The sequence below is a fragment of the Somniosus microcephalus genome, chromosome 2 (genome assembly GCF_052327205.1).
Source record: "Somniosus microcephalus isolate GS21.2 chromosome 2, FLI_Smic_1.0, whole genome shotgun sequence".
In the NCBI taxonomy this organism is placed as follows: Eukaryota; Metazoa; Chordata; class Chondrichthyes; order Squaliformes; family Somniosidae; genus Somniosus; species Somniosus microcephalus.
Window position 1 is genome coordinate 90,620,280 of NC_140988.1, and position 23,563 is coordinate 90,643,842.

The 23,563-nt window shown below is 46.4% G+C and overlaps 1 protein-coding gene across 3 annotated transcripts in view; it reads right to left on the reverse strand.

The window, feature by feature from the left end:
- Positions 1-23,563, reverse strand: part of LOC147122798 (uncharacterized) — a 412,926-nt gene that overhangs the window by 195,600 nt on the left and 193,763 nt on the right. For all 3 annotated transcript variants that reach the window (XM_086011022.1, XM_086011041.1, XM_086011032.1), the window contains one exon: positions 22,028-22,171. In XM_086011022.1, the coding sequence (XP_085867148.1) occupies positions 22,065-22,171 (107 nt within the window). In that variant the 3' untranslated portion in view covers positions 22,028-22,064. The remainder of the gene's footprint in view (positions 1-22,027; positions 22,172-23,563) is intronic.

The window sequence follows — 23,563 nt, forward strand, 5'->3', positions numbered from 1 at the left end:
CTGTCCACATGCGCAGCTCTGGCTTGAACCCATTTCTCCCACACCAGTCTTTGAGCCACGCATTTAACTCTCTAATTTTATTTACCCTAGCTAAATTTGCACGTGGCTCAGGTAGTAATCCAGAGATTATTATCCTTGTGGTTCTGCTTTTTAATTTGGCCCCTAGCTGCTCAAACTCCCTCAGCAGAACCTCCTTCCTTGTCCTATCTATATCGTTGGTACCAACATGGACCACGACAGCTGGATCCTCCCCCTCCCACTCCAAGTTTCTCTCCAGCCCAGAGGAGATGTCCTTAACCCTGGCACCGGGCAGGCAACACAGCCTTCGGGACTCTCGCTCTCGGCTGCAAAGAACTCTATCTATCCCCCTAACGATACTATCCCCTACCACTACAACATTTCTTTTAACTCCCCCCACTTGAATGGCCCCCCGCTCCACGGTGCTGTGGCCAGGTTGCTCATCCTCCCCACAGTCCCTGTTCCCATCCTCACAGGGAGTAAGAGCCTCAAACCTGTTGGACAAGAGCAAGGGCTGCGGCTCCTCCAACACTACCTCCTGGATCCCCGTACCTGCCTCACTTCTAATCACACCATCCTGACCCTGGCCACGGACTACATCTGAATTAATTAATCTAATTGGTGTGACTACCTCCTGATACACAGAGTCCAGGTAACTCTCCCCGTCCCTGATGTGTCTCAGTGTTTGAAGCTCGGACTCCAGCTGTTCAACACAGAGCCGGAATTCCTCGAGCAGCCAACACTTACTGCAAATGTGATCACCGTGAGCATCAATGGTGTCCACCAGCTCCCACATATTGCAGCAGCAACACATCATCTGATCTCCCATTCTATGTAATCCTTCTATTTCTACTCTGACTAGCATGTGGCACTGGTAGCAATCCTGAGATTACTACCTTTGAGGTACTGTTTTTTAATTTACCTCCTAACTCCCTATATTCAGCTTTTAGGACCTCATCCCGTTTTTTACCGATATCATTGGTACCTATATGTACCAGAACACACATTCTGAGATTGACTGGCCGGAGAGGCAGCAGGAAGTACTGGATGCTGCACAGCAAAGTGGCGATTTTTACTGTCCATTTGATGCTGTCAAGTAATCAGCTGGAGCAATGGCCACGGAGCTCCCACTTCAGGTTGACAGATGTGCTTCCCAAGCAGCGTGGTTGCCGTGGCCATGCAGTTAAATTTAAAAAGTAAGTGAAAAAAGCCTGTTAAGGCTCTGACAACTAGCTGTTAATCATCTCAATTGGGTCGCCTGCCGCTGCCGGTTGGGTCGGCTCCGCGATGACAGACGCGCCTGGGGGAAATTCGCTTGGGGCGGGATGACAGCGGGTTCCCAACCCACTCCCAAAAATAACAACATTCCCACCCGGCCTGCCACCGATCGCGCCCGCTACCTCCTCGGAAAATCCCGGCCTATGCTTCCAATGTCTAACTTTCTGGTAATACCTTAATTCTTTTCTATTGTGTTAATTCTGCTATAATAGATGTTCCTCTGAACTTGTTTTGTTCATTTTGATATCCAAATATACCATCCTACACGTTCTTCCTCCTTCCTACAACCTCACTGTGTTAAAATCAAGACAGACTGGTTTCATTTTGACTTTAGATGATAGTGTTAAACGTGCGATATCGGCTCGGACACCCATTAAACACCTCAATGAAGTCAATGGAAACGAAAATCAGGAGAGGTGTTTAATGTGGAGGTGAGCTGATATCGCTTGTTTTGCAGTATCGTCTAAAGCCAAATTGGCCCCCCAGTCTCCTAATCTAATTGATTCGTTCGCAGGACCCCAATCTTTGCTCCGTCTCACAATCCACAGACTTGGAAAAACTAAGCATGGTAATACTTATTCACTATTTCCTGATTTAGCTTGTGTTTTCTTTCACCCTTTATGGCACCCTGCATTATGGGCAGTGGCACTTTACCTTGACCTCTCAGTAAATAAAACAACTATCAAGTGAAATAGGCTATAAAAAGATGACACCGCCTTATTTTTGAAAGCGGTAAAAAGAATCATTGAGGAAACATTAAAAACTTGTGAGTTTTACAATGAATATATTTTTGTGCTTAGCGATGAGCAACTGGAAACAGCAGTAAAAATTCATTGTAAACCAATCTATCCGGGGTTTTTCCACAATCATTCAATCACTAAAATCCTGGCAACAAACTTCAGCCATATCTGTGTAAGGTCCATGTACTGAGGAATGCCTCAGGAACTGGCAACCCATATGTCATCTGATATATTATATTCTGATGAAATAAAATGTTCTGTAACACAGCCTGACAATGTCAATGTCTCATGTATTTAAAAACCTTTTTGGTTTTGGTACAATTGTGTACTTGTTCAGTGAGAATGCTGACTTTCCTTGGCAATTTTGTCTTTTCTGATTTTAGACCCTTTTTTACAGGAGAATAGGAAATGACCTTTATATCTCATCTTGTAGCTTAAGTGCCCAGTCATACTCCACAAATTGACTTTTCGTACCCTGCATTCTTTTTAATAAAGCTTCAACTATTTAACTTAAACTGCATTGCACACAGATAGAGGAAAGATTTTCTCTGGCCATTACCTGTATCTGTAGCAAAATCATAATGGCAAGGACAAAGAACTTGTTTAAAATTTCACTACAAATTGTACAATAAAATTGTAAAAGGGATCCTGACTTTGTGCCTTCTTCAAGGGCAGAATGTTATTGTTAATTCTGTGCCCAACGTATTTTGTCATTCAGTCAGTTGATGCACAAATTCATCTATATATGGTGAGATAACACACTGGGGGCTAAATTGGATAGCCCTGAAAACGGGCATAGGGATCGCGATGTGCAATTACCCCATACCTGTTCGATGTAATGCAGGCAGCACTGCACCTTCGTGCTGGCTGCTCATTAGCATAATTTCTGCATGCAGCCAGTGCTAACTGTGCTCTTGATAGGGTGCACGCATCAGCAGGGGTTCCAAAATACTTGTTAGCACTACTTAAAGCTAGTCTGCACTGCTTAAAGCTAGCCTGCATCTCTTAAAGGGGAGGTGCATTGTGGCTGGAGCAGGTGCTGGGAGTCCCTTGTGAGCTGAATCTGACCTGGGAAAGAAAGAAGAATGGCTGAACATGGGAGAGAGCGGGCACCCAGGTTTTCCAACATTGCACTGGAAGTCTTACTGGATGAGGTGGAACGGTTCTGTATCCACAGGGGGCCAGGAGGCCCTCCAGACACACAATGAAACGGCAGTGGGAACAGGTTGTCACGAAGGCCAATGCCAGGAGTCAAGCCCCAAGGACCTGGATACAGTGCCACAAGAAATTTAGTGATCTCACACGAGTGGTCAAAGTGAGTGAATGCATCTTCAAATGCAATATCCCACCACTAGCCTTTCCCACTGCTCAATGCACCACAACCCTATCACTCACCTACCAACAATCTCTTTCAATCAGGACTCATACCAAACATTCATGTGCTTCACCTCACCCTCACACACTTAGCACTGTTGCAAGCCTTACACCCACATCTCACACCTTGCACTCACTGCCAGCTATTCTACCATGACAGCCGCATCACCCAAATATATTGCACGACACTCACTGACACACTTCCCTCTCTCTTGCAGGAGAAGGTGGCATACAACCGAAGGCAGCAGGAGCTAACCTGAGGGGGACAGGCGCGCCTGCATGCTCTAACCCCGATGGAGGTGACGGTGCTGGCCATTATCGGAAGGGCCATTGCTGAGGCCATAGCTAGGGGTGGGGATAAATCCATTGAAGATAACGGTATCTGCGTACCTAATCTTCCTTCTCACCTCCCACTTCCCCCTCATCCCACAATCTCTTTTGACTTACAAGCTGCAGAGGGTGTAAGCATGCACCTCTTACTTTCCCCCCTCTCTTCACCACAACTTTACCCTTGTCCCTTCTTTTTCCTTTCAGATACCCAAGAAGTGCAACCTGGCCAGGCAGTGGAGGAACTCCAAGAAGACAGTGATGATGAAGACACACCGCCACTTGATTTCACACTTGCAGTCAGATACTGACACTGTGCATATCTTAGAGGATAGATTAAAGGCAGGATCTGCATGTGGTGAGACACCGGGCACAAGTGTGCTGCAGCCAGGGTGGGGGAAAGGACAGTGCAGGTGCCAGCTCACCGGAGGGCGAGGTCGCAATTGCATTCTACTGCAGAGGACTCAGATGAGGACTCGATGGGCCAGGCTACAGGAGAAGACTAATGGGTATGCACAATGAAATGCTTGGTGCATTGGGGAGCCTGCCAGAAAGCCTGCGTTCAATGTCAAGGAGCAAGGACTGTTGGTGAATGGGGAATTGGGGCTGAGTTTACTGGTATCGCACTTGAATTAGTTCTGCACGTGCAGTCTAGGCAGAAAAGGGTCGCCTCCCTTCCGTTAGTTTACCGCCTTCCTTACTCTTCCTCCTCTTCTGCCTCCTCCTCTTCCACTTCCTCCTCTTCCTACTTCTGCTCCTCGTGCTTCTGCTCTTGAGCTTCTCGCCTGATAGGTGGTGGCAAGGGCTGTTCCCATGATGGCAAGGCTGTGCAGCATGCAGACCACCACAAATCTAGATATCCACTCAGCCAAGTGCTGCAGAGCTCCTCCAAAGTGGTCCAGGCAGTGGAATCGTTGTTTCAGCAATAGTCTGCTCTATCACATTACTAGTGGCAGCATGGCGCTCACTGTATGCATGCTGCGCACATATGCATGGGTTGAAAACCGTAATCATGAGCCATGTCATCAGTGGATAGCCCTGGTTGCCCTTTGGTTTGCCGTGGTGGCTGAAATACAACTGGCACAGCGGACTGCCACAGAATGAATGCATCATGACTACTGCCAGGATACCGGGCACTGACCTGTATGATACGCTGCCTATGGTCACACACCAGCTGCACGTTGAGGGTGTGGAATCTGTAATGTCCGAGGATCAATAATACTCAGACTGCAGGAGAACAATAAAACGGGTATTTACTGAACAGAGTAATTCAAGACTGAAGTACAGAAGCCTGCTATAGCTTTATATACAGGGGTGATCACTGCCGGTACTACAGTATAGAATCAGTTCTTCTCTTAAAAGGTACATACACAACAATTCCTCCCCTTTCAGATAAACAGTACATAACATTCATTTAACAACTAAATAATAACTAATTACAATTACAATTTTCTCTGTACTATATACATCAACTGAAATAATCATTTATAAGTTCAGTCTTTGAGGAGGCTTCCTGATCCTGACTGGATAACGCCTTTCTCAAGTATCCTGTTCTTGCAGCGGAGTTGATTCTGGCTCATTGTCATTGGTTCGTTCGTCAGCTTCCAATACCACTGCTTCTGAGGTAGACGCAATCTGTACTTCGGGTTGATTACCAGGTGCACCTGCTCGTGGTATGGGTTTGGCTTGTTCCTGTGACTCTAGAATCTGGTCAGCATGGCGTCTCACGATGCTCTCTCCAAAGTCCACTGTGCACATTAGTGGACCCTGCTGTGTGCATATCATTCCTGGCTGCCATTTTTCTGTTTGGTAGTCGCGGGCCAAGACTGGTTGCCCTATCTTGAAGCTCCTGGTTGGCTTCTCATTTATGTGCTAGAATTGCTTATCCTCAACATCTCGTCTTATGTTTGGTTTGAGCAAATCCAGGTGACATCTTAGCCTTCGGTTGAAGAACATTATGGCTGGAATTTGGTTGGTGACTGCATGTGTCGCATTCCGGTAAGCAAACAAGAAATTATCCACCTTGTGTTGTAGTGGTATGTCGTCATTATGCATTGCCTTTATAGCCTTTTTAAAGGTCTGAACAAACCTCTCAGCCAATCCATTTGTGGCTGGATGATATGGGGCAGATGTGTAATGTTTTACCCTATTATTCCTCAGAAACCTCCGGAAATCCTCAGACACAAACTGTGGCCCATTGTCGGAGTAAATCTGTTCTGGCACGCCATTCCTGGCGAAGATGGTCCGTAGGACTGCAATAGTTTTCTCCGTGGTGGTGGAGGACATTTTGATGACCTCTGGCCATTTTGAATGGGCGTCCACAGCGATTAGGAACATTGAGTCCATAAATGGACTAGCAAAATTAATGTGTACCCGTTGCCATGGAGGTGAGGGCCACTCCCATGAATGTAGCGGGGCCTGTGGTGGAGCGTTTTGGACCTTCTGGCATCCTGTGCATCTCTTGGTCATATCCTCGATTTCTTTATCGATTCCCGGCCACCACACAAACGCCCTGGCTAGGCTCTTCATTTTTACCCCTCCCAGATGGCCCTCATGAAGCTCATTGAGCACTCTATCTCTCAACTTGGGTGGAATTACCACTCGGGATCCACACATCAAGGTCCCCCGGCACACTGACAGCTGTTCTCTCCTTGGTGAGAATGCTGGCAACAGTGAGTCGCCATGTGCTGGCCATCCCTTCACCGTCAAATCATAGACCCGAGAGAGTGTCGGGTCATTTCGGGTTTCCTTCTCTATACTTGAGTTTGTAACAGGTAGACATTCGACTATGGTCGCATGGAATATCTCAACAGGGTCCACTGCAGGTGCTTCCTCTACCGTAGGCAACAGTAGGCGCAACAGCCCATCAGCGTTTCCATGCTGTTTCGTACCCTTGTACTCGATGTCGTACTGATGTGCCCCTAGAAAAAGTGACCATCTTTGTAGCCGTTGCGCCGTCATCACCAGAACGCCCTTCTTTGGGTTAAAAATGGAGACCAGGGGCTGATGATCAGTCAGTCGGGTGAATTTCTGCCCGTGCAGATAGTGATTGAACTTCTTCACCCCCCACACCAGGCTGAGGGCCTCCCTGTCAATCTGGGCGTAGTTACGCTCGGCTGAGGTTAACGAGCACGACGCAAAGGCTATTGGCCTCTCTGGACCGTCAAGGAATTTGTGTGACAGCACCGCTCCGATGCTGTAGGGAGACGCACCACATGCTAACCGAATCGGTAGTGTTGGATTGTAGTGGGCCAATACTTCTTTTGAAGTGATTAGGCATTTACATTTCTGAAAGGCACGCTTACACTCATCACTCCATTTCCATGTTACTCCAGTTTGCAGTAGGGCGTTCAGTGGGTGCAGAATTGTAGATAAATTCGGCAAGAACTTATGGTAGTAGTTCACCAACCCGAGGAACGACCTCAGTTGCGACACATTTTCCGGTGCTGGAGCCTTGACTACAGCCTCAATCTTGTCCGGCGACTTATGCAACCCTTCCTCATCAATCATGTGGCCACAATACGAGATTTGTCTCCTGAAGAACTCGCATTTGGGACGATTGGCTCGTAGCCCATATTCCTGTAATCTCGTGAGCACCTGCTCCAGGTTGGCAAGGTGTTCACTGTCATTTTCGCCCGTAACCAGGATGTCGTCCAAATAACACTGGGTCCCTGGGACCCCTTGCAGGACTTGTTCCATCGCCCTCTGCCAAATAGCCAGGGCTGATGCTACCCCGAATACCAGTCGATTGTACTGGTAGAGGCCTTTGTGAGTGTTTATCGTGAGGTATTTCCGAGATGCTTCTTCCACCTGCATTTGTAGATACGCTTGGACCAGATCAATCTTTGTAAAGCGTTTCCCTCCAGATAGCGAGGCGAAAATATCTTCTATCCGTGGAAGTGGATATTGTACTGTGTGCAGGACTGGGTTCACAGTTACCTTGAAGTCCCCACAGATGCGAACCTTCCCCAGGCGTGCTGCTCAATGATTTCTTCATTACAGGAACGATGGGTGTGGCCCACTCGCTCCAGTCCACCCGAACGCTCCAGACTCTCCAGCTCTGCTTCAATGGCTGGGCGGATCGCGTAAGGCCTTAAAAAATTTTGGGTTTGCGTTATCTTTGATTTTTATCATTGCCGTTACTCCTTTTAGAGTCCCAAGTCCTTGTTGGAACACCTCTTTCGCATCAGTTAGAATTTTTGACAGTCGTCCAGGTGTGACGTCATCATCCTTTTTATCAGTCACAGTTAGCGCCTGAATGGAATGCCAATCCAATTGTATTTTTCGGATCCATTCACGTCCCAATAGTGGTGGTCCTCCATCCGGTAGTATATATAGATATAGTTTCTGTGTTTCCTTGCCGTTGTATTCAACTGGCACCCTTATTTTTCCTCTGGGGTAGACTTTTTGCCCCGTGTATGCCTTCAATACAATGGACGTGTCCTTCAAGGGTATGTGTGAGAATAGCCGCTCATAGTCTCGTCGATTCATGACAGTTAGGGCTGATCCTGTATCCAATTCCATCTTTACTTGGGACCCTGCTATCATGAGGGTGACCCAAATGGTTCGGTGATCCTCCTTTGCGATCACGTTGTGTAACTTTAGACAACTTAGTCTCCTGCTCCCGGAGTCATTATCACTCTCCTGATGTTCTGAACTACTGTCTGTCATTTTTTTTACTTTATTGTACTTTTCCTTAGTAGTTCTTGTAGTGTTGGTTTTCTTTCCTGACCTGCAGACTCTTGCTATATGTCCCATTTTCCCACATTGCCTGCATACTTTGTCCTTAAACCAGCAGTCCTTCTGATCATGGGTTGTTCTGCCACAGCGATAGCACTTTTCTGCTCCATACGCCATTTTGTTAGCGCTGTATTCTTGTGGTTTCTGTTGTATTTCTGCAGCTCCCCGTGCTGCTGCTTCGTAGGATACTGCCACGCTGAAAGCCTGTTCTAGCGTCAGGTCCTTTTCCGAAAGTAGTCGTTTCTGGGTTCCTTCACTCTGGAGCCCGCAGACAAACTTATCCCGTAAGGTGTCTGCCAGTCCTGCTCCGAACTGGCAGTGCTTCGATAACTTGCGTAGTTCCGTAAGATAGTCAGCATTGTTCTCATCTTTGTGCTGGTTTCTTTTATGGAACTTGAATCTTTCTGCTATCAGCAGCGGTGTAGGGTTTAGGTGTTCCTGAAAGATATTAACAATCTCTTCAAAACTTTTCTCCATCGGTTTAGCTGGGGTAATTAAATTCCGCAATAGGCCGTACGTTCTCACGCCCATCAAATTCCATTGGCCACCTCATTGGCATTGCAGTACACTTCAATTCTTTCCACATACGTGGTCCAGTCTTCTACCTCGTTGTTGAAAGCAGTGATACTGCCACTCTTCGGCATCTTGGGTGATTTAAAATGGCGCCTCCCGCGCTTTTTCTTCTTCCCCAATGTAATAAAATGGCGCCTCCCGCGCTTTTCCTTCTTCCCCAAGGGAATAAAATGGCGCCTCCCGCGCTTTTCCTTCTTCCCCTTGCTGCCACACTGCTCCTAGCATTCTACAGGGTAATGGCGGTGACCCGCGGCTTCGGCGCGTCTCACTTTTCCTTCCCCGCGTTCTATCCTCTCCACGCTGCCCTGTTCTTGAGCACCGACCGCGCCCTGTGCGCTCCACCCTCTCTCTCTCTCTTCCTCCCGACGACGCTGCACGGCCCCTTTGCAGAGCCGCTCGATCGAGCCTGAGCCCGCCGCAGTCCGGAAGGGTCAGCGCACTACCTGCTACCAGCACGACTTGCTGGAACGCCTCGACTGGGGAGCCAGGCCCAGCTCTCCACAGCCTCCCCTGCAACTCTCCAATGGATCCCTGGGCGGTTGCCCGCGGTCGACGCCCGCCGTTCTGACTTCGACCTCCAAGAAGCTTCTCTTCAGGGAAAAGATTCCCATGAGGTGATGCAGTACTGCAGGTGAGTTCAACCCTGCCCGTCGCCAGTGTAATGTCCGAGGATCAATAATACTCAGACTGCAGGAGAACAATAAAACAGGTATTTACTGAACAGAGAGTAATTCAAGACTGAAGTACAGGAGCCTGCTATGGCTTTATATACAGGGGTGGTCACTGCCGGTACTGCAGTATAGAATCAGTTCTTCTCTTAAAGGTACATACACAACAGAATCCCTTTTGGTTCAGGTACATGGCAGAGTTAGCATGAGGCGCATGTAAAGCAATGTGCATGTTATTTCTAATTGATTTCCAATTAAAAAAATTAAATTCACCTTTTACCTGAAATTTTTTTTTAGTTCAGTTTGGTGCAATAGATCTGGCCATAGAGTTTCTTGATAGTCACATACCTCATCACTTAATAAATGTGCAGTGAGTACATTACAATTGTTAAATCTGAAATATGATCATCATTACACATAATGATGCGAAATTCATTAATCAGCAGTTTCCACCACAACAGTGACTGTCAGTAAAACAACAGACTAAAAACAGAGGAAAACGACATTGATGATCTTCATAGAAAATGGAGGGCAAAATCATATACACTGGAGTAAGTTCAACCCCAGGGGGGAGAAATTCGGTATTGCCCCGTTTGGGGTGCCATTATCGGCCGGGCGCAAAGTTTAGCGCCTGGCGCTAATTATCGCCTCTGACTGCAAACTTGGCTTCTATTGCCCCAGGAGGTGATTGGAGCGCTAAATCAGGCGCTACACACCTCTCTTAAGGTGCTAACGCCAAGGAGCGAGGCGCTACCTCAGAGCGCTGGCGAAGCTCATGTGATGTCAGTCAGCGATGGAACACCGACACACTGGGCAGGATTTTCATTGGACCATGGAGGCAGGATTGGAGGTGTGTGGGGGGGTTGAAATCTCGAACCCCACCTCCATGCCAGTTTCAAAGGAGGCGGATACCCGACTTGTGCTGGGAGCCACCTCCCCAAGGCGGGAAGGGGATTAGTGCCTATTAACTGCCTGTTAACAGGTCGTTAACAGGCAGTTTTTAGCCTAATCCCTATTTTTATTCCTGAAGTGTGGGATTCCCGACGGCTCCAGACCACGCCAAGTTAGCAAGGCATGCCGTCAGGCTGAAGGACTTGAAGGGTTCGAGATGTCCGTAGTTCAGGTGAGTGATTGGTGCATGAGTGCAGAGGTAAGTGTGTTTGGTGTGTGTAAAGTGTTTAAAGACGTTTTACTTATCTTTTCTTACCTTTACAGCCTTCCTTCCTTCAGGTCTCGGGAGACCCTCATCTCACCGGCACAGAAAGCAGAATGGCCACGAGCTGTCAAAAGTTGCAGCATTCAGCTTTCTGTTCTGGAGAGATCGCTAAATCAGCCTGAGAGGAAGGAATTAACTTGGAGTACAGATTGTCAGTGTTTGACAGCTTCAAAGAGCTGTCAAACGCTGATGTTTCATCTGTCAAAAGCTCTTGACAGATGAAATGTCAATTTGTGACGTCACCTGTTACCGGGGGGTTTAATTGGCCTGCTGAGCCCGCTGGGCGGGCTCAACAAGGTCAATCAAATGAAAATCACGTGGGTTGGCCACAACTCGATGGAGGCGGGACTACAACCCCAAAAGTTGTAGTCCCGCCTCCTATATGCCTCCAGTATCAAAATCCAGTCCACTGGCGCCGGCCAGTTCTTAAAGGGGAGGGTCGATCTTGCTCCATCCACACCCTGCTCATTGCAGCCTTGAATCTCGGCCTGGAGAGACCTGTACATCAAATCTGCTGGAAAGAACAATGGAGAGGCCCAGGGAACGAGCTCAGAGTGCAGCCCCCATTGTCTCTTCTAAATCGATGCAAGGAAGGTCAAATCAAAATGAACCTGCAAAGTGCTGCTCAGTACCCAAAACTCCTTCACACAGCATTGAATCTCTCCAGAAGTCACTCTCTCTCAGAATGTGTGGTGCAAAAATGTCGCCGACAAAAAAAGGCAGGAAGCAGTCACCTTTAAATAGCGCTCTCCCAGTCCCTTCCTGACTGCAAAACGTTCCCCTGAACCTGTCATTGCTTGTGGCAGGCAGAAAGGCAGGGGGCACCACTCAATATCCGGTCCTGGGCGCTACTGGGGTGTTGCACGCTCGACTGACGTCACGATCTGTGGGCGCAGGAGATCGTGGCGACAGTGTTTAGCGCTGCAGCAAAATGTCTGGTCAATTTCGCGAGTGGTGGAAACATCGCCGCGCCCGGGCGCTAGTTGCTTTGCACCCCATTAAGAGTCGCAAAGCAACCGAATTTTTTCCCCCAGATATCAAATAATGGCCACTTCTGATTTCCTCTCCCTTATTGAGACTAATATCCTGTAATCACTCCTTAACTCCCATTATTCTCTTAAATATTCCTTGAAATTATGCTTACGACCCTCAGGTAAATCTCATGTGGGGTGGGGAGCAGTATGGGAGGGGGCCGATCATGAGCCGGCAGCAGACCTCATGAGAGCTGTGCAGCCGGGAAGAGCACTCCTGTGTCACTAAGTGAGTCACTGAGCACAGAAAAGCCAGAAGATGAATGTTTGGAAGTGGAGCATGATGCTGCTGAGAGAAAAAAGAAAGACTTGCATTTATATAGCGCCTTTCATGACCTCAGGACTCCCAAAACACTTTACACCCAATGGAGTACTTTTGAAGTAATAGTCACTGTTGTAATGTCGGAAACACAGCAGCCAATTTGTGCACAACAAGCTCCCACAAACAACAATGTGATAATGAGCAGATAATCTGCTTTAGTGATGTTGATTGAGGGATAAATATTGGCCAGGACACCGGGGATAACTCCCCTGCTCTTCTTCGAAATAGTGCAATGGGATCTTTTATGTCCACCTGAGAGAGCAATCAGGGCTGCAGGTTAACATCACATCCGAAAGAGAGGAGTCATTGAAGTTACAAAACCTGGCAAAACAAAGCATTTGTGACTTGTCTAATTCCGGAATGTACTACATCTGATTATTACGGCAGAAGTCACCTGTCACACTTTGGAATGAGCCAGTGGTATAAAAGCTTAGGGCAGAAGTCACCTTCTCAGTAAGTGCCGTTCTGGCTGTGGATCTAGTCTGTAGTTCTGGCTGTAATGGTGAGCACAGCTTTTCTCAGCTGTAGGTCTGAAAGCATGGCCTCCTGTGGCATAACTCCAGAGCGAGATTTAGAAACAACCTCTTAGGTCTGAGAGGGTCTGAATCTTCACTGGTGCTGCCTTATTTGATGGACGTCCCATGGAACAACTCGCTGCTCCCTTTCCTTTCCTACTTCCGCCATATGCAATGGGAAAAAATGGGATTCCCCTTGGGTGCCACGTTTCAATACCTTCAGAGATTATAGGGGGAATTTTAACTTTTGGACCCGCTGGGGGCGGGGCAGCTCGGTAGCGCTCGGGAAACCCAGAAGTCCGGGTCTCCCCGCACACTGTGGGGTTTTAACCCCACAGCGTGCGTGTGACATCACGGACAGGTTCCCCACCCGAAAGTCAGCCTGATGAACAGGCTTGGATTCTAGTCAGGCAGGGAACGCTGGAGAAGAGGCCGGAGGATCAGGTAGGTCTGAGCCCCGACCCTGGTGGGGTTCCAATCCCAAGGGTCCGATCCCCGACCCTGGGGAGCCTGATCCTGGGGGAATCCGATCCCTGACCCCAGGAGTTGGGGCTTGTATCGGGGGGGAGCGGTGCTGATGGTGAGGAAGCTTGGGGGGCCAGGTGGGGAAGCACTCCTGCTCCTCCCGGCCCACAAGGAGTGCTCCTGAGGCTGTCAACGCCTCGCTGCAGCTGCCAGGATTCCCGAGGCTGGACACAGTTAAATCCGAGGCTTCCAGCCTCATTATTACATTTAAATGCCAACCCGCCTCCTGGGAGCATGTTGGCTGCCCGCCCCTCTTCCTGCCTCTGATAAAACCAGAAGTGGGCGGGTTGGAGGCGGGTTGGGATTGGAATTCAGATTTTTAACACTTTAGTCTCCCACCTGACACAAACCCGCCATTTTTTGGGGGTTAAAATTCCCCCCTATATTCCAAATTATGCTGGCTGGCAATCCTCTCCAAGAGGACCTAGATTTGAAGCTGATGGCTTCAGATAAAAAGGGCAAAAAGAATTTCATGGAACGATGCAGGTAAAGCAAAGCTATAGGCAGAAACCTTCTCCTACCACAAAGACACCACTCAGTCCTCTCTCACCTGGTCTTTGCAGCCATGACTGCTTTATACAGGCACTTCCTAGAAAGATAGAGTTCAGGGTGGAAATTGCGGAATTGAAGACTGTAACATTTGCATATTGAATTATCCTTAGCCCGCAGGCATCTGTAAGGAATACCTATTATATTCACATGTGATCACATGCTGAGTTGTCATTGGCCTGCAGGCATCTGTAAGGACTACTATTGTTTTGAAGACCCAGGCTAGGGGTCCTAATGCCATGCTTCCCCCACTGATGCTATTATGAGTAAGATCACAGACCTAATGCTTAATAAAAGAGTTAAACTGTAATACTCCATTGTCCTGCAATTTATTACTTTTGTACAAAGTGTGCAAAACAAGACATGGTGTCAGAATAGGGATTGTAAATGGACATTGTTGGAGCTCCCTCGCCTTGAGTGGATTGGGAATCTTTGAACATACCTCAAGAATGGCGCAAGTTCAAGCAACACGTGGAGTTGATGTTCTCGGGTCCGCTGAAAAGCAAAGGGGAGGAAGAAAGATGCAGCTACCTACTCCTGTGGATTGGAGAAAAAGGGAGAGACATTTTTAACACATGGTCTCTCACCGCGGATGAAGCAAAGGTACTGAAAAGTTATTTTGTTCGTTTTGAATCATATGTGATGCCCAAGACAAATACGATATTCGCTAAGTACAAGTTTCAGGAGAAAGTACAAGGAGCTAGTGAGTCATTTGAACAGTTTGTGACTGAGTTAAAACTGCTGGTAAAAGACTGTGAATATACAGATAAAGATGAGGTGGTCAGAGACCGCATCGTGTTTGGAATACATTCAGCTAAAGTGAGAGAGAAACTTTTGAATGTTGGGTCCGGGCTAACGTTCGACAAAGTTATGGACATAGCTAGATCGCACGAGATAGCCCAAGCACAGTTGAAAACCATAACCGGCGCAACGAGCAGCTCACGTGAACAGACAGTGCACGCAGTTAATAGACACACACCAAAGAACACCGCCCAGAGAGCGTGTTTCAGAACAGAAAGAACAGAGAGTGTTCTAAAAATGAGCGACACAGACATAAAACGCTTCAAAAACTGTGGATATTGTGGAAACAAGGTGCATGGGGAAAAGGAGCACTGCCCTGCCAAAGGAAGGCAATGTGCTAAATGTGGTAAACGGAACCACTTTGCTAAAGTTTGCAGGACTGTTTTTGGAATAACAGTACACACCGTGAGTGACAGCCAAATGCCAGATAGAGAGCCAAATGCAGAGGAACTGTTCATTGATTCTGTGTCACTAAAAAAACAGATTTCAGAGACTGAGCAAGCCTTTGCAGATATTGAGATAGGAAAACAGGGCACAGAGCTTAAGTTTAAACTAGACACTGGATCTCAGGTTAATGTAATTCCTCTGAGTGAGTATCACAGCTTGAAGGATGAGTGCGAGCTACAGCCCACCTCATGCAGACTGACCAGCTATGGGGTGAGCAGCTCATTGTAAAAGGCACATGCATGATGAAATGCAAGTACAAAGAAAGCGACATGATGTTAGACTTTTACATTGATGACACTCAAGCACCTCCAGTGCTAGGTCTAAAGGCATGTTTAGACATGGACCTCGTCAAGCTAGTGCTATCATTGACAGCACCACTTGAGAAGCAAACAGTCATGGAGGAGTTTGCTGACGTGTTCAAAGGAATCAGACTATTCCCAGGTGAATGCACTATTCACCTTGACCCAGCAGCAACCCCTGTGGTTTGCCCACCGAGAAGGATACCCCTTGCTCTACGTAGTCGCCTGAAGGAGGAGCTGCAGAGCATGGAGAATACAGAAATCATCGTCCGGGAAACAGAACCGACAGAGTGGGTCAACGCGTTAGTAGTGGTTGAGAAACCACGTACAGGGAAGATCAGAGTCTGTCTCAACCCCAGAGATATGAACAAGGCTATCAAACGCCCTCACTACCCTCTACCAATGATAGATGACATCACACCCAAGCTATTGGGAGCACATTACTTCAGTGTAATGGACGCACGATCAGGATACTGGACTATCAAGCTCACGGAAGAGTCATCTAAGCTAACAACGTTCAACACACCATTTGGACGCTACCGATTTCTGCGTTTACCATTTGGTCTTATCTCAGCTCAGGATGAATTCCAGCGGAAGATCGACGAAACCTATGAAGGCCTCGATGGAGTAGTCGTAATCGTAGGCGACATCCTCATCTATGGCAGGAATAGAGAGGAACATGACAGGAACCTCCGTGCGATGCTACAAAGATCACGGGAGAAAGGTATCCAGCTCAACCCCGAGAAAAGCATAATCGGATCCACCGAGATCAGTTATTTCGGGCATCGCCTCTCAACTGATGGCATTAAGCCAGATCCAGAGAAAATCTCCACCATCAAGAAGATGGAGCCGCCGAAGAACCGCGCAGAGCTAGAGACAGTACTAGGCATGGTTAACTACTTAGCCAAGTTTACCCCGAGCCTCTCCGAAATCAACGCACCCATGCGTCAGTTGCTCAAACAATCCAATGAGTTCCTGTGGGACATACAACATGACACAGCATTTCAGAAAATGAAAGACCTAATCACCAGAGAACCAGGACCAGTTCTTGCCTACTTCGACCCCAACAAAGAGTTCAGACTACAAGTGGACGCATCAAAGTACGGACTAGGCGCAGCATTACTGCAAGAAGGAAAGCCCATCGGCTACGCTTCCAGATCTCTCACAGACAGTGAAATCAACTATGCTCAAATTGAGAAAGAGCTATATGCAATTCTGTTTGGATGTAAGCGTTTCCACCAGTACGTCTATGGATGACAAGTCATTGTGGAATCCGACCACAAGCCCCTCAAATCAAACATGAGGAAACCACTAGCCGCAGCCCCACCAAGGCTACAGAGAATGATCCTTCAGCTACAGAAGTATGACTTCACAATCATTCACCGTCCAGGCAAAGACATTCCTGTCGCAGACACACTCTCCAGAAAGTCTCTTAGCTACCAGGACAGCAGCCTCAGTGAAGTCATGGATGTGCAGGTGCACATGGTGTACAACAGCTTACCTGTGAGTGACTCAAAACTGAAGGAGATCCGAGCAGGAACAGAGAAAGATGCACAACTCACACGGCTGAGCAAAGTCATACATGAAGGATGGCCTGAGGAAAGGAGGAAATGCCCTCAGAGCATATCTGAATTCTGGAACCACACAGACGAACTGTCACAAATCAACGGAATCATCTTCAAAGGGAAGAACATCATCATTCCTACCAGTCTCAGAGAAGAGATGTTGACAAAAATTCATGCTGGACATATGGGCATGGAAAAATGCAAACAAAGAGCATGTGACATTATGTTTTGGCCCGGAATGTGCAAACACATTGAGGGCATTGTCGGAAAATGTTCCATTTGTCTAGAACGCCGCCCATCAAATGTCAAAGAGCCCATGATAACTCACCGTATCCCAGACAGGCCCTGGCAGGTCGCGGCAACGGATCTGTTCACGTGGAACAATGAGGACTACATAGTGACTGTTGATTACTACAGCAGATTTTTTGAACTGGACAAGCTTCACAGCACCACATCTGCAGCTTTGATCCACAAGCTGAAGGCAGCCTTTGCCAGGCATGGCATGGTAGAGACTTTAGTCTCAGACAATGGCCCCCAATACAAATCAAAAGAGTTCGAGTCGTTTGCCAAGGCATGGGATTTCACGCATGTCACATCAAGCCCACATTACCCTCAAAGTAATGGCCTTGCTGAAAAAACTGTCCAGATTGCAAAAACACTCATGGACAAAGCCAAAGCGGACAAAAGAGACCCCTACATCAGTCTCCTTGAGTACCGCAACACTCCAGTTGACAACTTCAAGTCACCAGCACAGCTGTTGATGAGCCGCAGACTTCGCTCAATCCTTCCAAGCACCAACCAGCAGCTGCAGTCAGAGGTCGTCAGCTGCAAGCAAGTGCATGCAAAACGTGTACAGAGACAGCAACACCAAAAGAGATACCATGACAGGTCATCTAGACTACTGCCGCCGCTGCACAATGGAGAATCCGTCAGAATCCAGGAGCATGACTACTGGAAGCCAGCAGTCGTCATCCAGCCAGCTGACACTGAGCGATCGTATCACGTCTGCGCCCCAGAAGGACAGGTGTACCGCCGCAATCGTAGGCACCTCCTGAACACCAAGGAACAACACCATTATTCCGACGAGAGGATCAGTTCAACAGAGTGTGAGGAACAGAGCAATACACAAAACACATCATACTTACCTGAACCTAAACCTGAACCTGAATTGTTGACCGATTCAGGAGCATGCTCAGTTGCATACCACACAAGGTTGGGATGAGAGGTCAAGCCTAGAGTTATCCTTGACTTGTGAACTGTCAAAGGGTGTAGGCGGATCGCTGCCCTAAAAAAAAACTGTACATCGTTATTGAAACGTTGAGATGTTTTCAGTGCTAGTTAAATGCTGAGTTTACTTATATGTTTATGCTACTGAGAACATTATGTAGAAGAAAGTTTTAAAAGTAATGCATAACATTTTTCTTTTAAAAGAAAGGGGATGTAACATTTGCATATTGAATTATCATTGGCCCACAGGCATCTGTAAGGAATACCTATTATATTCACATGTGATCACATGCTGAGTTGTCATTGGCCTGCAGGCATCTGTAAGGACTACTATTGTTTTGAAGACCCAGGCTAGGGGTCCTAATGCCATGCTTCCCCCACTGATGCTGTTATGAGTAAGATCACAGACCTAATGCTTAATAAAAGAGTTAAAATGTAATACTCCGCTGTCCTGCAATTTATTATTTTTGTACAAAGTGTGCAAAACAAGAAAAGACGAGCGACATCATTCTACATCCCTCGCTTACTTCTTACTGGGCGATGTTTCTATCTCCTGTGACACGGTTCGCACAGAGGGGAAACCCAGCACATTCAGGTTCCTCTACTGAAAAAACCCACCATCAATGCATTCTCCCAGAGCCCAGGAATTTTGGGGCCATTGTGAAGAATAGTATGGTTCATCAGCAGAACTTGTTTTCTCATAAGTACTTTTACAAAGTGCATCCTAGGTGACACTCATCAGAGTACCATTTTAAAAAAATTAAATCAAGGGTGTAAAAGGTCACAGGCATAGGGATATAACTAGAAATGTTAACAGGAACACTAAACATGATTTAGTGCAGTGCAGGAATAAAATTCCTAGCTATTATAGACTGGTCACAGATAGCCATCAGTGAAAGTAACCACTACATTCCTTGCCCTCCACATTAGACATTAAACTAAATTATAGACATGCTGGCCTGCTCTAATTGCCAGGTGACTTTCCCTAGGTCAACATTACGCCACATACATTATGACCATTTATGTTGCTTTCCCGCTACTATCTTGTTGATGCATGTCAGCCAGTTGTTCAGATGAAACCTGTCCTAAATCACATCCCAGTGAACTCGGCATGTACACAAAACAAAGGCGGTATTATATGGAATGCATGTGGTAGTATTCTCCCCAGAGTACTCAAGACCAAACACTTCAATTCAATTCATGTTTATAAAGGAAACTGTGAATAACTATTGCACAATTTTCTAAACAATGCCTAGTTCTGTCATTCATTTCAACAACCTTTTGATATTAACTTAGCCTCGATTTTGATGCCTGCTTCAGGCCATTCTTAGGGACTGTTTGTTTATCTAACAACAAGTATTCACATTTTCAGTGATTATAAAGAAGATTCATGATGCACATTGATCAGTTAGCAAGAAATAAACCTTTGCTTAACATTCAGCTATTTACCTCTAGAACTTAGAAAGCACATTAAATGTTATAGTGTCACAGCACAGAATTTTATAAAGACACACCATGTTGTGATAGTTAATGTTGTGAAGCCGCTCTCCTGTTTGTTCCCCACACCCTTTAATATTCCTCCTTTTCGAGCAACTAATTAATTCTCTTTTAAAGGAATTTATGGACTCTGCATCAAGCGCAGTTCATAGGAGGGAATTCCATATTTTAACTACCATCTGTGTGAAGATTTTTTTTCTGCTCTTTAGTTCTTTTTATGCTCATCTTAAATTTCAACGCTGTTTCTTACCAGCTTGCCAACCTCTGTCATTATTCACCTTATCGCAACTCTTTGAAATTTTGAAAACCTTTAACCTTCTCTCCTCTAGTCAAAAAAATCCTAACTTGTCAAATCTCTCTTCATAATTGTAACTCCTAATCTCTGGTAACATCCCAGATAATCTACACTGTACCTTTTCCATTGCTTTTGTATCCTTCATATAATGGGGTGCCCAAAACTGCACACAACACTCCAACACAGCTTAACTAAGATCTTGTACAAGTTTAACATTGCCTCCTTGCTTCTGTATTTGATATCTCTGGATATAAAACCAAGGATAATGTTTATCTTTTTAATGGCCTTATCTGCTTGTGCCTCCTTTAATGACCCTTATGTGGGTTTCTCAGCTCTTCTACTCCCCTTCAATTTTATGATTTAGGATGCATTTCTTTTCCCTATTCTTAGTTCCAAAATGCACTGTTTTACATTTTTCAGCAGTGAATTGCATCTCCTACCTATCCTACTAGCCTATTTAAGTCCTCTTATAATCATTCACAATCTTCGTCGCAATTTGCCATACCTCCAATCCAAGGTGTCATCTGCAAATCCTGCGCTATAATGTCAGACATGCAAGTGCTTTGCTTTTTAATAGAACAGCAAGATCAGTCGTGCATCTTATTTGTTTTAAAAATACAATTTTTAAGTCATCCTCGGTTCCGAGGGACTGCCTAAGAAGAAGAGAGTAATCTGCAATATGATGAGACATTGGGTGGCCAGGGGGGTGATCTGCAATATGAGGAGACATTGGGTGGCCAGGGGGGTGTAAGAACTTCCAAAAGACACTTGCTGGAACTTTCAACATCGGCGGGAATGTAAAACAGGCGGTGGCAGATCGGCCGCCCTTTATACATCCCACCTGATTTTCCTTTCTGATCCACTACTGCCCGTTTTATGCCCCCACCCCAAGTTGAAGGTTCTGCCCACGTATTCATATAGCTGACACCAGGCTGACCAGCTGACAATCTCAGTATGGGTGTCTGTCAGGCAACACACCAGTTACTGCCTGGCTGGCACTCCCAATTCTTATGCCCAGGAGACAGCTCTGTGTGTGGTGGTTACAGGCCGGAAGAGCTCCTGCCCTGACTGTTAGAATTTAAGGCCCCAATATATCTGTGGGCCTTCCAGCACATTGTCAGAAATCTGCTGCCTTGGCTGGGACCTGGTGTATCCAAAATCCTACCCAATTTCCCTTAGGCTACATTGCACTCCCGGCCAACTTACACCAAAGTGGGCCTTAGATCACACGGGAATTTGGAGCCACATCGCCGTTCCTTCATCAGCACTGGTTCAAAATCCTGGAGTTTCCTGCCGAACACCACTGTGGGAGCGCTATAACCACACCCACTGCAGCTGTTCAAGAAGAAGGGCCCCAACCTTCTATGGGGATCTAAGCATAGGCAATAACTGAAGCCTCACCAGCTTCACTCACAACCCAAAACAAATAAATCAATTGAGTAGAAAGTAGGCCAGACTTGGGGATCAAGGACCAAAGTGAGTGCAGTCTGGTTCCAGATTTGGAACTGATGCAGGGCAGCAAAGCAGTGTGAATAGAGCTCAGGGTTAGGAGTACACTTGTCGATCCATGACAAGTTTAGAAACAATAGCAGTGTTAGTCAGGATAATAGTAACTTGTTAAAATAATACTGATTGAAAAATAAAGCTGAGAGTAATCTTCAAATGAATGCACCTGAAATTGAGCGGGCTCCCTCTTGAGCATGCAATCCTCCACACCCAATTTTCCCTCTATGAATTGCACCCAGGTGATCCAATCCACCAAGGCATAGGAACTGGAAAATCTGTCCCCACATGTCACCTGGGAATCTTAGCAAACATTTCCCTTAGAAATCCTTAATGTCCTTAAGGATGCAGTCTTCCTATCCAAGTAATTTACAAATGGTCACTTCTCTAATGCACCATGTAAGACAACCTTTATGTAAGTAATTTTATATGTATTGTATTTTGACACAAAAAATGTTATAATTCAATAATATTATCAGTCCCTGGAACATTCTGCAAGACAGGAACAAGAGCTTACCTATCTCCAGGGAGTATTCTGAGCAGAAACATGCAAGTCACTCAACAGTGACACAGTCCATCAGGTCAATGTTAGTGAAAGAAGAGGCTGCAGACTTGAAGTTCCAGTCCTCGAGGTTGTCCGTGTTTTCCTGGTCAAGGTTTGCTGCAAAAAACAAAATGAATAAAAATGAAATACATGAATATGAATGTCCAGTTAGAAAAGAGCTGCTATTGCTTTGACTATCCACTTAACAATGTGAGATGGTATTGTGATAGAAGATGGGGGCAATAGGAAAGGAGGGGATGTTGTTCTTATATTAATTTAAATGGATGGATAATCAGGCAGGCAACAATACAGGCACACTACCCAGTCTTCTTTTAGGTGCTCCACTCAGGTGATTATTTAATGCCCAAGCAGAAACGAGAAACCTCTTTCCCTATACGCACTATATTAAAGATGTAATTTGCTGACATTGTGTTCATGGTAGGTAGCCTCACCTGCTGGGAGTGCTTATCACACCCAAATAGTCAGTCTGTGCTGCTGGTGGGCGAAGCTCCCCATCAGAAGCACAGAATCAGAAAACTACCTTTTAACAATTGTGTTAAGGAGTTATGACAGCTAGATCTAATCTGCATATGCAGTTTTGATTGATTATGAACTTTGTTCTGTAACTTCAATGGCATAAATTGTAACCTGCTCCTCCTGGGCCCACAAAAAACTCTGCTCTGCTGCCTGCCTGTCTGACCTGATGCCCGTTGATACTCCCCCCAGGCTCCAATTGCCAGCGGGCTCAGCAAGGGAGCCAGCCAATTTCCTGCCTCTCACAACTGGCACATTACAGCGGGTTGTTCATTAGGCACCCACAGCCCGCCAGCGGCTTGTAAATGAGGCCCACACCTGACAATGGCTCGGACCTCCCGGTGGCAACAATGGGCAGGCAGGCACTCACTGACCACCCATTATCCTCCTTAAATTAAAATTGCCCCTTATACGTCCACTTGGCAAACAAGCTCCAGGGATCAGCGTCCATTTCATCAGCAACATATTACAAATTTTAAAAAATCACGCAGCCCTGAAATTCTGCAAAGACTCTATTGGCCTGCCATCATAACTCCGATGAGAGACCAGCAGATTTCCCAATGGTGTAAACAGCTAAAAGCGGCCATTTACACCATTTTACTGGGAGTTCCATTGGCCTCCCACCAGTTACAGCGCAAGGTCTCCTGCGGAATTTCAGGGTCACATTCAGTGCTCCACTGTTAAAGTGGGCACAGCTCTAACGGAAAACAATATCAGCGTTAGATCGGTAATACTCTCTTCGAATATTCTGGCTTGTCCCACAGTTTTTATTTTGTATATATTTATAGCTGCCATTAATTTATATCGAGGTACTTTCCAAACTAAACTTTCTTTCATTTCCTATTATGAAAACAAATGCTAAAAGTAATGCATTAGTTCAAAACCAGATTTGGCCATCAGAATGAGCCAAAGCATATTCAAAAGAATTCTGGGTATTCATTGCAGGTGCATCATGCTTCAGTCAGTCATTATACG